A 16,955-nucleotide genomic window follows, 5' to 3' on the forward strand; every position below is an offset into this window, starting at 1 on the left:
CTACCATTTTGATGTATTTGCTTCTTCGGAAGCAGTTTTTGGTAGAAAAGTTCTTCAGGCAGCTGTTTCAGTTTGATTCTTCTGCTTTTTGATTTAAGTTTTTTTCTTTCAAAAGTGAAAATAACTTATTTTTGGGTTGTGGATTATTTTCTCAGCGGAATATGACTTTTTTGTTTTATTCCCTCCCTCTCTAGTGACTCTTGAGTGGAAGACTCCACATCTTGGGTATTGATATCCCATATGTCACTAGCTCATGGACTCTTGCCAATTTCATGAAAGAAAACATAATTTATGTAAGAACTTACCTGATAAATTCATTTCTTTCATATTGGCAAGTCCATGAGGCCCACCCTTTTTATGGTGGTTATGATTTTTTGTATAAAGCACAATTATTTCCAAATTTCCTTTGTTGATGCTTTCTACTCCTTTCTTTATCACCCCACTGCTTGGCTATTTGTTAAACTGAATTGTGGGTGTGGTGAGGGGTGTATTTATAGGCATTTTGAGGTTTGGGAAACTTTGCCCCTCCTGGTAGGATTGTATATCCCATATGTCACTAGCTCATGGACTCTTGCCAATATGAAAGAAATGAATTTATCAGGTAAGTTCTTACATAAATTATGTTTTCTATTAAACCAGGATTTTTCAAATGTGGCAGCAGGAGATGCAAGTCTTGTTCCTATGCCTCTTTTGGAACTAGTTTTGTGTCCACTGCTACTAATACATTTTTCCAGATTCGAGAACATATGACTTGTAATTCTTGCTATGTTATTTATCTTCTGACATGCAAGGGATGTCTCAGGCAATATGTAGATCAAACGACCCGTGCCCTCAAGGACCGTTTTCTGGAACATTTACGCTCCATAGAGGACCCGGAGTCTACTACTCCAGTATCCCTGCACTTCAAAAGATATCATAACTCTGACAGTTCATTGTTGACATTCCAGGCTATCCAAATGATTCCCAGACACCCGAGAGGAGGTAACAGAGGAATAATTCTCAGCAAAAGAGAGGTGTTTTGGATTTTTCATCTGGATACCCGCTTGCCTATTGGTTTGAACTCAGAGTGGGATGTCAAACTTTATGTTGATCAATAATAATATAATATTATATTGTTGCTTTGATTTGTTTGCAACATTGTGGTTTTAGGACCCTACTGTCACTTTAAATTTCGTTGGCATTCTGTTTTTCTACACATAAAGATAGATTAGTTATTTATACTATTTTCTTTTACTTTAACAATACAAAATTCAAGGTTCTTTTTGTGATTTAGCATTTTATTAGCATACTTGTTATGTTATTTAATTTTTTTGAACGATACTTTAATATCTTAGAACTTATAGTTTTGTAAGTAATTGGCTTTAAACACTTTCCCCTACTACACACCCACTTTATTGGCCGTGACAGGGTCCTTCTCTATTGGACCGGTAATTAAATGGGAGGATTTCCTGCATAAATATAAGGCTCTCTATAGTGGGTGCTCAGTACGGTCACTGAGGAGTATGTGTTATACACATTAGGAAACGCGTCTGACCTGTTCACTTTTGACTGGTGTTGCCAGCCATTATACACTTCATGCCCTGTAATGTAATATGATATGCATTACATTAAACTCACTGAAGCAAGTTCCGTGTGCCTACAGTCTCTTCTTTTGCTGGGTGCGCTGACTACTGTGTTTGTTGGATTCGTTGGAGCGGAGGTGGATCGCTCTTGTCCTCGCACCAGCTGTGAGAGTCTTTTATGCTACTACGTCATCACAACGTCATTGGAGGAGGGACATTCTACATGAAGGCCACTGCAGAAATCTACGACATGAACAGCTGTTGTGTCTGAGCGCTCCCTAAAGTTTGTTTGGCAATCAGTGTAGCAGCAGCAGGCGGTACAGAAACCTTACTATCTGAATCTCTAATATTCCTCCTGCGATTTTCCCCTAAAAATAGGAAAAGCAGATAATGCCAAATATACCCAAACAATACCTGAGCAGCAAATTCTGCAGCAAATAACTCCTCCAGGAGATAATGAGGAACCACAGGGCACAGCAGGTGACACCATAAAGGCTTGGGACGTGTAAGGAGAAACTGAGGTAATGCCTACACAGTATTATCCTGGGAGACATTGGGTTCAGAGGCAACGCGTTATCCCTATCTCAAGAGATCCAGCAAAACAAGAACACATAATTGCATATCTGAAAACAATATTAGTGTCTAAAAAAAAATCAGAATTCTCTGCAAAAGAAAAAAACTGAGGCAAAGTTAAATTCAATATTAATATCTAAATATTATAAAGAAAAAAACAAGACACTTTAAAACAGTTAAATTAAGGGACGTTTTAACAGGCAGTATAATATGCAGTGATGTTTGCGCTCATAAAATAAAGAACACCATATCCTAATAAACGTTCTCCATAAACATGTTAAGGAACGTTTTATATCTACACTATAGTTTGCATTGTATAGGATTTTCACATTAAAATTGCGCTGTTTAATAAAAAGCTATGTAAGCTCCATTCTCAGCTGGAGACAGAGGTGGGGTCACATGACCGACCCGGCAAGAGACTGAAATGGCACCGCAGCTTCTTCTCTGTTAAGAAGGAGGTGGAGACACAGCAACAGAATGGGAATAAAAGCGTGCAATTATTTTTTAACATCGCGCTTCATTCTACCATGCGACAATCCATCAGAAAAGTCTGCTTGACCCTGTGCCAAGTAAAGTACAATTTCGCTGAACTCTGAGGCTGCCTCCTTAAAAAGACCGCTAGGAAACAGCCATCGAACTGCGCAGCCAAAATACAGAGCACAACAACAAAAAAGTCTCAAAACTGAAGCTAACCCTGAAAGAGCTATAAATACAAGTTCCAAACATAAGATAAAAATAGACGTTTCATTAACCCCTTAGTTGCCTCTAAACTTACACATGATACCAGACAATCGGGGGATTCTTTATAAACCCCTAGTCTCCTGTCACCATAAGTGCCTGCGTCCTGTCTAAAATATCCTTCTAAAGGATATATCTGTCCCACATAATGTTGCAGAGAAGGCTCTTAACCCTTTAAGAGACGGTCTCTTACCCAGAAGACGAAAAGGCACTTACCTGCAGTCTAGCTGTCCGGCAGGAAGACAGCCTACCTGATATAAGAGGATGCCACTCCTCAGAGATCTGTAGAGAAAAGAAAGAAAACCTACTCAGGCTTTCTATACCTTGGGCAGCAAAAATGTTAGGAAAACACCACCTTACAAGTTCCTAACTGCTTTAATGCCACCACTGCCCTACTGAAGAGACTAACAGAGTACGGCTATACCCAAACTTGAAAGGAAAGATCAGAGCAAACCTACTCTGGCTTTCAAAATAATAACATCTTGATTGAAGTGACTTAAAGGGACACTGTACCCAAAATTTTTCTTTTGTAATTCAGAAAGAGCATGCAATTTTAAGCAACTTTCTAATTTACTCCTATTATCAATTTTTCTTCATTCTCTTGCTATCATTATTTGAAAAAGAAGGCATCTAAGCTTTTTTTTGGTTTCAGTACTCGGACAGCAGTTTTTTTTTGGTGGATGAATTTATCCACCAAACAGCAAGGACAACCTAGGTTGTTCACCAAAAATGGGCCGGCATCTAAACTTACATTCTTGCATTTCAAATAAAGATACCAAGAGAATGAAGAAAATTTGATAATAGGAGTAAATTAGAAAGTTGCTTAAAATTTCATGCTCAATCTGAATCACAAAAGAAAATTTTTGGGTACAGTGTCCCTTTAAATCCAATCTTCTTCAGACACCAAAAACCTCACCTCCTCCTTGCACTGAAGGCAAAGACAATGACTGGGGGTTGTGGGAAGGGAAGTGATACTTAACAGCTTTGCTGTGGTGCTCTTTGCCTCCCTCCTGCTGGCCAGGAGTGATATTACCAATAGTAACTGATGATTCCATGGACTCACCATGTCTTAAGAAATAGGTATTTAGCCATTGCCTTTAAAAGTTCAGGTTTCTGTAGTTTAGTTTTATTTTCAGTGGAATAAAAGCTCCAAAACCTGATTGGTGGTTAAATCCAACCACCTTTATTCAGTCGTTGCCAATAATTTATTTTATTTTACAAATTTAAAATGAATTTGGTTCTTCAGGATTCATCATCATTTTTGTTTTTAAGCGTTGTTGACTTTTATGACATGTGGCTTTTACAATATGCCATGTGTTATCTCCATAGTGGATAGAGTTGAGGTTAACGTTTCTTCTCTTCCTAAGGTGGTTACTTTTCAGATCATCGATTTAAAAAGGTATATGAAACCCAAATTTTTTATTTCACGAATTAGAAATAGCATGCAATTTTAAACAACTTTCTAATTTACTTTTATTATCTAATTTGCTTCATTCTCTTTATATCCTTTGCTGAAAGGCATATCTAGATAGGCTCAGTAGCTGCTGATTGGTGGCTGCACATAGATGCCTCGTGTAATTGGCTCAGCCATGTGCATTGATATTTATTCAACAAAGGATATCTAAGGAATGAAGCAAATTAGATAATAGAAGTAAATTGGAATGTTTAAAATTGCATTGCATACCTGAATCATAAAAGAAAAATTTTGGGTTTAGTATCCTTTTAAAGATCATTGGTTTTTTTCATGTAGATATTGCAGACTGTTCTTGCCAAGAACTAGAAGTGTTATTTTTACCCCAACTATAATTTATATGGGTTATTTTTGTGGAAATCCTACTAGTACTGTTTACAAAAACCTTTACACAAATTTTTTTTTTTAAAGAAAGTGAATTAAATAAATAAATAGTTAACCTAAAAACTATTTGATTTTCAAAAAAAATATAGTGCCAGAAGCTAGTGTATGTGTGTAGGGGTGCCAGAGGGTGGATGTGGCAAACCACAAGGCCAATTAGACCAAATAAAGTCCCAAAAATAGTAAAGACTACAACATGACTGATATAGGACATTTTTATACAATTTTATTGTGACTATTTTCAGTATATCAGTCCATCATCACTCAGGACAGGAAAATGCATTAAGAAAATACAATACAGGCAGCTCTTCTTGAATGTTCGGTAAGACACATAGAAATCCTAAGAAACAAATAGAAGGCACTGCCTCATAGGGTAGACAAACAGTACAGGAGATATTTACTTACAGAAAAAATGTTGGTTCAACTCACTTTTGGAAGAGCACATAAATGTGCATATCAGGCAGGCCGGTACTTCTGAGTTGTCCGTACTCGCCTCTGGTTGCAGGAGACTTGTCAACACTTCAAATGTTCCAAATCCTCCTGATGAAACTGCTATGGCATGGCACTGAGAAATGCGTTGCTTTTGCAACTTTTGTTTTAATAAATCTTTTACTTCACCCCTTCTATGTATCCACTGTGCTTGTGAGTGGCCATCTAGCCAGCTGCATATTTCAGAACTTGTCGGCTGTTTCCCTGGTGTTGAGCTGCAAGTCGTCTTGACGTCTGCAGAAGGTTTGGAACGCTTGAAGTGGTTGAGTCTCCTGCAATCGGAGACAACTCAGAAGATCCAGACTGCATGATATGCACATTTATGTGCTCTTCCAAATGTGAGTTGAACCAACATTTTCTATACGAATATCTCCTGTTCTGTTTGTCTACTCTATGAATGTGACTTTTTCTATTTGTTTCTTATTTAATTTTCAGTTTCCGGGGGTGGGGGGTTATTTGACATCCCAGGACATCTAGAAGTCAGGGTTCCTCTTTCACTTGTAACTTTATGGGACTCAGGGTATAGTGCCTTGTGCCACCTTGGCTTACCCAAAATACTACATAAATATGTGTCAACGTTTTGATTAGAGGGGGGAAAAAAAAAAATTTGTTCGAGGATTTTTTTTTCTTTTTGATTAAAAAAAAAAAAAAAGTGCTACTACAATGCTAGAAAAAGGCATGTTTAACAAACAAAATTAAACAAAAACAAATTAAATATTCATATTAAAGATTTTATTATTAGTAATTAAGCAACCAACAGCAGTTACAAAATATCATTTATATTTTCCAAATCAAAACAGATTCTTTGAGGTTGTTAAAAAAAAAAAAAAAAATAGTGTACAGAAAAAAAACTTCAGTGTAATGACAAATAAATATCTGCTTGGTAAGGGATTAGAGAGCACTTTAGAGCTTGAAGCTTGTACCAGCTGCAATTAAAAGATGTAGTTATATGCTCGTTGGTAAACATTGCTTTGTGGTCAAAACCCAGAGAGCAAAATATACAATCTATGAAAGGGATATTAGTTCATAGTATCCATTTGGTGATGGGAGTTTTTGATGAACAAATCCACTTGAAGGCACATTGTTCATGCACTTATCTTGTTCTACACAGCCACTAACTAATTTAGCCAGCCCAGGCTATCTTAAAGGGACAGTCAACACAAAAATTGTTATGGTTTACAAAGATAGATAACGCCTTCACTAACCATTCCCCAGCTTTGCACTAAAAAAAAAAAAATGGTTATATTAATATACTTTATAACCTTTAAGCATCTACATTTCTGCTTTTTTTTCCTAAGTCACTAAAGACAGCCCCTAGATCACATGTTTTGTATTGGCTTTTCACAACAGGGGAGTGCTAGTTCACGTAAGCCACATAGATACCATTGAGCTCATGTCCATGGATTCTAACAGCACTAATTGGCTTAAATGCAAGTAAATAAATAAAGTCATGTGATCAGTGGGCTGTCAGAAGATACTTAGATACAAGGTAATCACAGAGGTAAAAATTATATTAATATAACCATGTTGTCTGTGCAAAACTGGGGACTGTCCCTTTAAACAACATCTAATATTCAAGATACCCTTATGTATGATCTAGGCATTTCAAGTTGTATTTGCTGCATTAGCCTGACCAATATCTCTAGACTATTTAAAGGGTCATATCTGGAAAAAAATGACATGCTATAATGAATTGTAGCATCTAATTTTTGGACTATAACGAACCTGCCAACACTCACTACATACGCCTTTTTTATATAAAATTAATAATGTGTATTCACTTTATAAAAATAAGAAAAAAAAAATTATGGAGGTACTATACAGCACGTTAGCAACTTATTTTTAGCACCTAGTTAGCACTATTTTAACTTGTTCCATTTAGCATCAGATGAGATATATATTAAGCATACGTTAATTATTTGTTCAGCTACTGTAATTAAGCTAAAGTATGTACAAACAGAGGTTTAACGTGTATGTTGTTCTTCTGCATAGGAAATGAGAGGCACAAGTCTAAACGACTGTTAAAAGGGACGTTGATACTTGTCATCTTTTATACAAATGATTTTAAGTACAAGAAAATATCACACCTTTATGTACAAAAGGAAGATATTTTACCTAAAAACTATTTTCACAGTCATTTACAATGTGGAAAAAATATATAAATAAAACAGCCATCATCAGTACCAAGTTCTCACACTGCTTTACTGTGATCTCTTGTGATTGCACTTAAAGCTCTTTTGTTGCAAACTTCCGTAAACTAAGAAGGGAAAGAAAGTGATTGTGCATGCCAGATTTGTGCTCTCTTGCAAGTCCTAGGACTAGCATCCCAATTGGCTGCTTAAAGTCAGCTTTTTACAGATATAATGCATCACTTCTAATGTTAAACATCTGGGTATCATGTCCCATAATCGGGCATCAAGTCCGTATAATAGAGGTAGATCCAAGTAATTTAGCATTTTATATAGGAAATTATATGTACAGAGTTTTTTTGCCAGCAGAGTTTGGTTAGAATTGCCAGTAAATGCTAGAAATGCTCAAAAACACAGCTAAAGCACAGCATTTCCAACCATAAAAATGTTTGAACATTAGCTTTATAAAGCTGATTAACAACTGCTTATTAGTTTACAAACAGAATCTGTAAATAGATTTTAAAAAAGAAGACCTCCTGTAAAACAGAAAATTGGGCTAAAAACCCAAAAAATAATTATAAAACTATTTGAAAAAGGTACATAGTCAATATTGAAAGGTATATGCAGAAACTGTAGCTTAACTAGAAGCATTTTTGCAATATACTTACATTATCAAAAAAAGCGTGTAGGAAATGTTATTGTTTCAGAGGCATATATACATATGCTGCACAGTGTGAGCATGGGCAATGTTTTGAATATCAGGCCCTTAATGTGTGTCAAACAAACCACTCTGAGCCTACATTCAAAGTTTGCTAGCATGGAGAGAAATCATGCAAAATCTTTGGCATTTTCTTAGACCTTATATTGTAATGCAGGTTCGTTAATTGAACTAAAGAGGGTATTCATATTCACTGCTTGACCCTTTTATTTAAGAAATATAAATGACTACGTGACACGCTGGTCCAAGTTGTATTTTGTGGTGTGTAGTGAAGTGTGTTAATTCTATTCTTGTTTTGGTTTGCTATTTTTATTTTTTGGGGGAATGTCTTGTATCACTGGGTGACAATAGTTATAGTTTTTTGTTTTGCCTTTATCTTTGTAGAACATGTTGTCTTGAAAAAGTCTTACTGTTAACCCGAAACGTCAACTTCTGGATTTTGTGAGTTGTCAATAAAATCAACTATGTTTTAAGACCTGCGAGTGCCCTTCCATGATGTTTGAATTATATTGAAGATTATAAGGATAGCACCCAGGCATTATAGACTATAGAAGGAATTGAGTGCTTGGCAATACATTGTGAGATTATATATATATATATATATATATATATATATATATATATATATATATATATATATATATATATATATATATATATATATATATATATATATATATATATATATATATAATACCGTCCATACCACACAGGTTATACCCTCCAAAGGTCGTCTGCCTGGGTGCTATGATGCCTTAAATATTTCCTGTACAAATGACAGCACTCTCAGGTCTTTTTTCAAAATGAGATCAACAAAATTCTCTTTTTTAATGGAACGTTTTCGAGGAGCTTGTCCCCATCATCAGCATAACATTCAAGTGTAACAAAACATATATTTATACAAACAAACCAATTAATCAAATCTTAATAACCTGTGTCTCCCTTGGTGTCCCAGAAAACCGCCAACCACTCGTGTTTGGAACGCACTATGCGTTCCAGTGCTTTGTAACCGGAAGTACCTCATGTCATGTGACTTCCGGTTTCGTATATTCACAATATACCTTATCCGTGCAGCATTTACATATTTCCAACTTATACTCTTAAGTACTTTTGCTTACTATATGCCTGTTATTCTCCTATAGACATTTCATTGCCTTATTTTACTTGTGATCTTGTGATACACTGACTTGTCACTACTGCAGCGTAATCTAATCACTCTCACACTAGTGTGCTGATTTGTGCAAACTTTATATTTTTGCATTCCACTTTCTCTGTAGTTTATATACTGTGTATTGTGTGGGTATTAACTTTTATGTGTTTATTTGCAATAGTTTGTGTTAATTGTGCCTTTTTTATTTATCTCGGTTACCATGGTTACCCAGTAGTGCTGGCTATGTATTCTCTATGTATCTTGCAATCTTTATGTAGCCATATTCCATTAATTCCTTTATTGCACTTAGACTTAGAGGTCTATTAGTTGCCCCACTGCAATCTAATATGCATGTGTATTTACTCTTCCCCTAGGTGCACGTATTGCGTTACTCAGCCCCTCTTTCCTTAGACCCTTGTGTCTTAAAAGGTGTCTGCTTAGAGGCTAGTGATCTACTTGTGCCTATAGGCACCTTGCATCTTTTACACATACATTTCTGACATATAGTTTCTTCAGTTTCTATTCTATTATCATATTATTTTGTACATTTAAATGTAGCATGTCCTCTTATTTAGTGCTTTTATTATTTTTTCTCTATGTTGTTGTTTGTTATTTATTTTACTAAGGTTGTCTCTTTGTATACAGGATTTTCAAGTGTCCCCACTGTGGTGCATCTGTCTCCTAGACTTCTACGCCTTGGATCTGTGTGCATAGCCATTCCACTTCCAGTTATCAGTCTATTTCCGTCCTGCTGTGTCTTTAGATGTTGTTCATCCTTTCCATGCTTATCTTTTGTTGTAATAGGCTACTGTGTATCAAGGTTATGGGAGTTGTTGTTTTACTGGTAACCTGCCCCTTCTGTGTCTTACTCCAAGAGTAGTGGGAGGCACTTTCATGTCTCCCCCTGCTCTGATCTAAGGTATATGACTAGGGCACTACCCCCCTTGGGGTCTGTGTCTCAGCCCCACCTTGATCCGGTGCACAGTATCTGGCCATCGTACCTTTGTATGTATCTCCTACCTACACCAGTGCCTTAAAATCTGGTGCTGAGTTGAGCCCCCCTGGGTGTATTGTGCCCAGTCTATACATCCATTCTGCTTCTCGTCTGAGAAGGGCTTTATTACGATCGCCTCCTCTGTCAAGCTGGGGGATGTGGTCAATTAGGATGTATCTGATGCTGGAGACTTGATGTTGTTTTTGAGTGCAATGTCTGGCTACAGGTTGGTCTGAATTGCCTGTGTCTAGTGCCACCCTTATCGCCCGCCTGTGGTTAGCCATTCTTTCACGTAATGTCCCACTGGTCTTACCAATATAGAATTTGGCACATGGGCAGTAGAGTAGGTAGATTACATGTGTTGTATTGCACGACAGAGAGTGTTTGATGTGATACACCTTGTTAGAAAAAAACAAAGATACAACTAACAGGCTCATAATGGCAACTACATTTTCACCAAATACCAGTGATGCTGGCAAGATCCTAAGGAAACATTGGCCTGTGATACAATCGGACCCAAAACTAAGATTTGCACATAATCTCACACCGATGATTGCATACAGGCGGGGTACAAATCTAAGGGACCTGCTGGTCAAAACAGACCCCAAAAAATGCTATCTAAAGAAAGAAAAGGTTAACATCAAAGGTTCATATAAATGCCTGGGCTGCACAACGTGCAATGGCCTAATGGCCACTAAGACCTTCCACCATCCGCATACTAACAAGGTGTATCACATCAAACACTCTGTCGTGCAATACAACACATGTAATCTACCTACTCTACTGCCCATGTGCCAAATTCTATATTGGTAAGACCAGTGGGACATTACGTGAAAGAATGGCTAACCACAGGCGGGCGATAAGGGTGGCACTAGACACAGGCAATTCAGACCAACCTGTAGCCAGACATTGCACTCAAAAACAACATCAAGTCTCCAGCATCAGATACATCCTAATTGACCACATCCCCCAGCTTGACAGAGGAGGCGATCGTAATAAAGCCCTTCTCAGACGAGAAGCAGAATGGATGTATAGACTGGGCACAATACACCCAGGGGGGCTCAACTCAGCACCAGATTTTAAGGCACTGGTGTAGGTAGGAGATACATACAAAGGTACGATGGCCAGATACTGTGCACCGGATCAAGGTGGGGCTGAGACACAGACCCCAAGGGGGGTAGTGCCCTAGTCATATACCTTAGATCAGAGCAGGGGGAGACATGAAAGTGCCTCCCACTACTCTTGGAGTAAGACACAGAAGGGGCAGGTTACCAGTAAAACAACAACTCCCATAACCTTGATACACAGTAGCCTATTACAACAAAAGATAAGCATGGAAAGGATGAACAACATCTAAAGACACAGCAGGACGGAAATAGACTGATAACTGGAAGTGGAATGGCTATGCACACAGATCCAAGGCGTAGAAGTCTAGGAGACAGATGCACCACAGTGGGGACACTTGAAAATCCTGTATACAAAGAGACAACCTTAGTAAAATAAATAACAAACAACAACATAGAGAAAAAATAATAAAAGCACTAAATAAGAGGACATGCTACATTTAAATGTACAAAATAATATGATAATAGAATAGAAACTGAAGAAACTATATGTCAGAAATGTATGTGTAAAAGATGCAAGGTGCCTATAGGCACAAGTAGATCACTAGCCTCTAAGCAGACACCTTTTAAGACACAAGGGTCTAAGGAAAGAGGGGCTGAGTAACGCAATACGTGCACCTAGGGGAAGAGTAAATACACATGCATATTAGATTGCAGTGGGGCAACTAATAGACCTCTAAGTCTAAGTGCAATAAAGGAATTAATGGAATATGGCTACATAAAGATTGCAAGATACATAGAGAATACATAGCCAGCACTACTGGGTAACCATGGTAACCGAGATAAATAAAAAAGGCACAATTAACACAAACTATTGCAAATAAACACATAAAAGTTAATACCCACACAATACACAGTATATAAACTACAGAGAAAGTGGAATGCAAAAATATAAAGTTTGCACAAATCAGCACACTAGTGTGAGAGTGATTAGATTACGCTGCAGTAGTGACAAGTCAGTGTATCACAAGATCACAAGTAAAATAAGGCAATGAAATGTCTATAGGAGAATAACAGGCATATAGTAAGCAAAAGTACTTAAGAGTATAAGTTGGAAATATGTAAATGCTGCACGGATAAGGTATATTGTGAATATACGAAACCGGAAGTCACATGACATGAGGTACTTCCGGTTACAAAGCACTGGAACGCATAGTGCGTTCCAAACACGAGTGGTTGGCGGTTTTCTGGGACACCAAGGGAGACACAGGTTATTAAGATTTGATTAATTGGTTTGTTTGTATAAATATATGTTTTGTTACACTTGAATGTTATGCTGATGATGGGGACAAGCTCCTCGAAAACGTTCCATTAAAAAAGAGAATTTTGTTGATCTCATTTTGAAAAAAGACCTGAGAGTGCTGTCATTTGTACAGGAAATATATATATATATATATATATATATATATATACACACATACATATACATACACACACACACAAATAAAAATGCTACGGATGTTGTAAATGTAAGACTGACCAGGAAAATTTAAATAAGTTCTCACCACATGAGATTTGATAAACATCACAAAAAGACAATTTAATTAATCGAAAACAATGTGCGGCATGTAAAAAAAAAAAAAAAAAAAAAAAGTAATTTTATCAAATCTTTAAGTGTAGCGACCTTTAGAAGAAAACGTGTCTGTTAAAGAGGACCACCATATACAGTATGTATAGCAGGAATAATTGAAATATATTTTTATGAATAAAAATTGTGCATCATAGAGAGGCCAAAATGCAATTCTGTAACCTGCAAATGCTGCAATTCAAATAGCTGGTTTAGTGTTTGCAGCATTTTCATAACATAGGGTTTACTTTTTGGCCTTTTTAGGGAGTGGCACATTTCGTTTTTCAAAAGAAGCAATGGATATGTATCAGGGGTTAAAGGTATGACAGTACTAAATTAGTGTGTATACCATATTAGTAATGTTCAAGAGATTATTTAGTTCGTTTTTTCTTTTGCAAATTATCTCTCAAGAGGTTTCTTGGTAGCCCACTATAAGCAAGCAGCTACATAACCAGACTTTATTCCTTCCTTCATGACTAAATGTAGTAATCAATACTACATATAAAAATCAGTGCACAGTATGAATACTGCTTATTTAAACTGTATATTCATTTCAATCCTAGGCAACCACAGAGGGCTGCATTGCTAGGCAAAATTATACACAGATGAACTCCCTCTTTTATAGAGAGCTATACCAGTCAGTTGTGCTGCAAGATATAAAGCATATTTTACAATTTACAAACTCCAGGTGAGAATCTTTTTGAAAATTCTTCCAATGCTTGCAGAAGTTTCTCTTCATCTTCAGGAGAGGAGTGAGTGCTTGCCAAGGGTAAATGAGTAGAAACAGGTTTCCGATCTGGAGACGGGAAATGTTAAAAACTGGGGTTAGCAAGAGAAATTGGTTTTGAGTGTCTAGATCAGTGAATTTCTGCTATGAAGCAAGGGGAGGAGTCAGGGAGATTAGCAGCCCAGGGGAGGGGTCAAGACAGGACTAGGCTGCCATAGGTCAAGGCTGTACAGGGCATAGCTGGGCGGTGCCCAGCCTCACTTTGTGAAACAGAGACACATATATAGTGAAAAGAGTATAGCAGAAGAGCACTCCTAAACCGAGAGTATAATGCAAAATCCAATATAGTTTAGAGGTACCATATATCTAAAATATTTGTATGCTACATTTTATGTATTTTTTAATTTTCATAAATAAGTGGCACTTAACTAAATTATTACATCAATAAAATGAACAAAAAATTTGTTTGAATAATAAAAAATACTGATTTATCAATATAAAGTATCCCTTTTGAAGAATGAATGGATTAAAAAGTTGGTTAAAAAGTGTAATTTGCTATTCATTTGTGAATAAAAATATGCACGTATAACATTTGTTATTTTTGTTTAAATAAAATACTATATATTATCTGACATTGAAAATAGGGGGGAAAACAAAATGTATGCTTAAAGGGACATGAAACCCACATTTTTTCTTTCATGATTTAGAAAGAGCATGCAATTTTAAACAACTTTCTAATTTACTTCTATTATCTAATTTGCTTCATTTCCTTGATATCCTTTGCGGAAAAGCATATCTAGATATGCTCAGTAGCTTCTGATTGGTGGCTGCATAAAGATGCCTTGTGTGATTGGCTCACCCATGTGCAATGCTATTTCTTCAACAATGGATATCTAAATAATAAAGCAAATTAGATAATATTAAAGTAAATTGGAATGTTATTTAAAATTGTATTCTCTACCTGAATCATGAAAGGAAAAAATTGGGTTTAGTGTCCCTTTAAGGCCGTTTCTGAGGAAGCAAACACATCAAAACAGTAACATTTGAAAGAAAAAAAAAAATTATTTAGAGAATATGTTGCAGCTTTGCGAATCTGTTCCAAAGAGGCTAGCAACTTCTGGTTGAATAATCTGTAATACGTTTTGGCGAAGAATTTCCCACCACCAAGTAAGCTTTATGAATTAGCTGGTTGAGCCACGAAGAGCTACAGCAGTAGCAGCCTTCTGACCCTAACGAGGACCAGAATAGTAAACAGGCTAGAAGATTGTCTAAAGTCCATAGTAGCCTGAAACTAAAACTAATGTTCTGACTACATCAAGATTATGTAGAAGTCGCTACTTAGAATTAAAAAGGATCAGGACACCAAGGAGGAACAATCATTTCCTGACTGATATTTTCAGATGAAACTACCTTTGGAAGAAAATCATATTTTGTACAGAGCAAAGCCTTGTCCTTGTGAAAACTGAGAAATGTCTAGAAGGAAAAGGACTTTCTAGGACAACAACTTAATTTCTAGGGAGTGCATAAGCTCTAAAGGAGGCCCTGGCAGCAGTGAAAGTACCAAATTGAGATTCCATGGAGCAGAAAGAGGCCTAATTCTCACCAAAGCCTGGACAAAAAAAAAGTCTAGCTAGTTTCTTGTGGAAAAGAACAGATAAAGCTGAAATCTGACCATTCAAAGAACAGTCAGTCAAACCTCTCTAGTCCATCCTGTAGAAATGAAAGAATTCAAGGAATTTCAATTGAATAACATAATTTATTCTTACCAGATAAATTCCTTTCCTTCCTGGCAGGAGAGTCCAGGACTTTATTCCTTACCATTGGGAAATACAACACCTGGCCACCAGGAGGAGGCAAAGACACCCCAGCCAAAGGCTTAAATATCCCTCCCACTTCCCCTATCCCCCAGTCATTCTGCAGAGGGAACAAAGAAAAGTAGGAGACACATCAGGGTATAAAAGGTGCCAGAAGAAAATAAAAAAGGGAGCCGCCCATCAAAAAAAAAAATTTTTAAAAAAATTAGGGACGGCGTCGTGGACCCTCCCTGCCAGGAAGAAAAGGAATTTATCTGGTAAGCATAAATTATGTTTTCCTTCCATAAGGCAGGGAGAGTCCACAACTTCATTCCTTACTGTTGGGAAAACTATACCCAGGCTCCAGAGGACACTGAATGAATAACGGGAGGGAACAGAAAAAAAAAAAAAAAAAAAAGAGGCGGACCCTATTCTGAGGGCACCACAGCCTGCAAAACTGCTCCCGAAAGCTGCTTCAGCCGAGGAAAATAAACAAAACTTGCAAAATTTAGAAAAAGGGTGTAAGGAGGATCAGGTAGCCGCCTTACAAATCTGATCCATTGAGGCTTCATTCTTAAAAGCCCAAGAGGAAGCCACTGCTCTAGTGGAATTAGCCGTTATCCTCTCAGGAGGCTCTCGTCCCGCTATCTAATAAGCTAAACGGATGACACTCCTCAACCAGAAAGATAGAGAAGTCGTAGTAGCCTTCTGCCCCTTACGCTTCCCTGCATAAATGACAGAGGAAGATTGTCTGAATTCCTTAGTAGCCTGAAGATAGAACTTCAAGGCATGAACCACATCTAGATTGTGAAGCAAACGTTCCTTCGCTGAAGAAGGATTAGGACACAAGGAAGGAACAACAATTTATTGATTAATGTTACGATTCAACACCAACCTTATAGAGGAACCCTAGTGTAGTATGTAAAACCGCCTTAGAATGAAAAACCAGATAAGGGGGAATCACACTGCAAAGCAGAAATCTCAGAAACTCTGTGCACAGAAGCAATAGGCAATAAAAAAAAAGAACCTTCCAAGATAATTTAATATTAACAGTATGCATAGGCTCAAACGGAGCCTGCTGCAAAAAACACTAAGAACAAGATAGGGGCTCCAAGGCGGAGCCCCAGATCTAAACATGGGTCTGATCCTAGCCAGAGCCTTAACAAGGACTGCACTTCCGGAAGCTCAGCCAATCTTTTGTGCAGTAACACTGACAGGGAACTAGCAGATAGACCTTTCTCCAGTCCATCCCGGAGAAAAGATAAAATTCTGGCAACCTTAACCTTATGTCAGCAAAAGCCACGCTCTTCACACCGATACAAGTAAGTCCTCCACACTTTATGGTAGATACGACGAGTAACTGGCTTACGAGCTTGAACCAGTGTCAATAACACTCTCAGAGAACTTTCTCTTGGCTAAGACTAAGCATTCAATCCCTATGCAGTCAGCCTCAGAGAATCTAGATTTCGATGAACGAAGGGACCCTGTATCAGCAGAACTCTGCAACAAGGTAACCTCCACTGAGGAGATGAGAACATC

The 16,955-nt window shown here is 37.3% G+C and overlaps 1 protein-coding gene across 1 annotated transcript in view; it reads right to left on the minus strand.

Annotated features, from left to right (window-relative positions):
- Window positions 1-12,843: 12,843 nt before the first annotated feature.
- DHRS12 (dehydrogenase/reductase 12) overlaps window positions 12,844-16,955 on the minus strand; it is an 83,465-nt gene continuing 79,353 nt past the window's right edge. Inside the window, exon 10 of the mRNA XM_053708380.1 lies at window positions 12,844-13,692. Coding sequence (XP_053564355.1) covers window positions 13,565-13,692 — 128 coding nt within the window. The 3' untranslated portion in view covers window positions 12,844-13,564. The remainder of the gene's footprint in view (window positions 13,693-16,955) is intronic.

Source organism: Bombina bombina, chromosome 3, assembly GCF_027579735.1.
Source record: "Bombina bombina isolate aBomBom1 chromosome 3, aBomBom1.pri, whole genome shotgun sequence".
Lineage (NCBI taxonomy): Eukaryota > Metazoa > Chordata > Amphibia > Anura > Bombinatoridae > Bombina > Bombina bombina.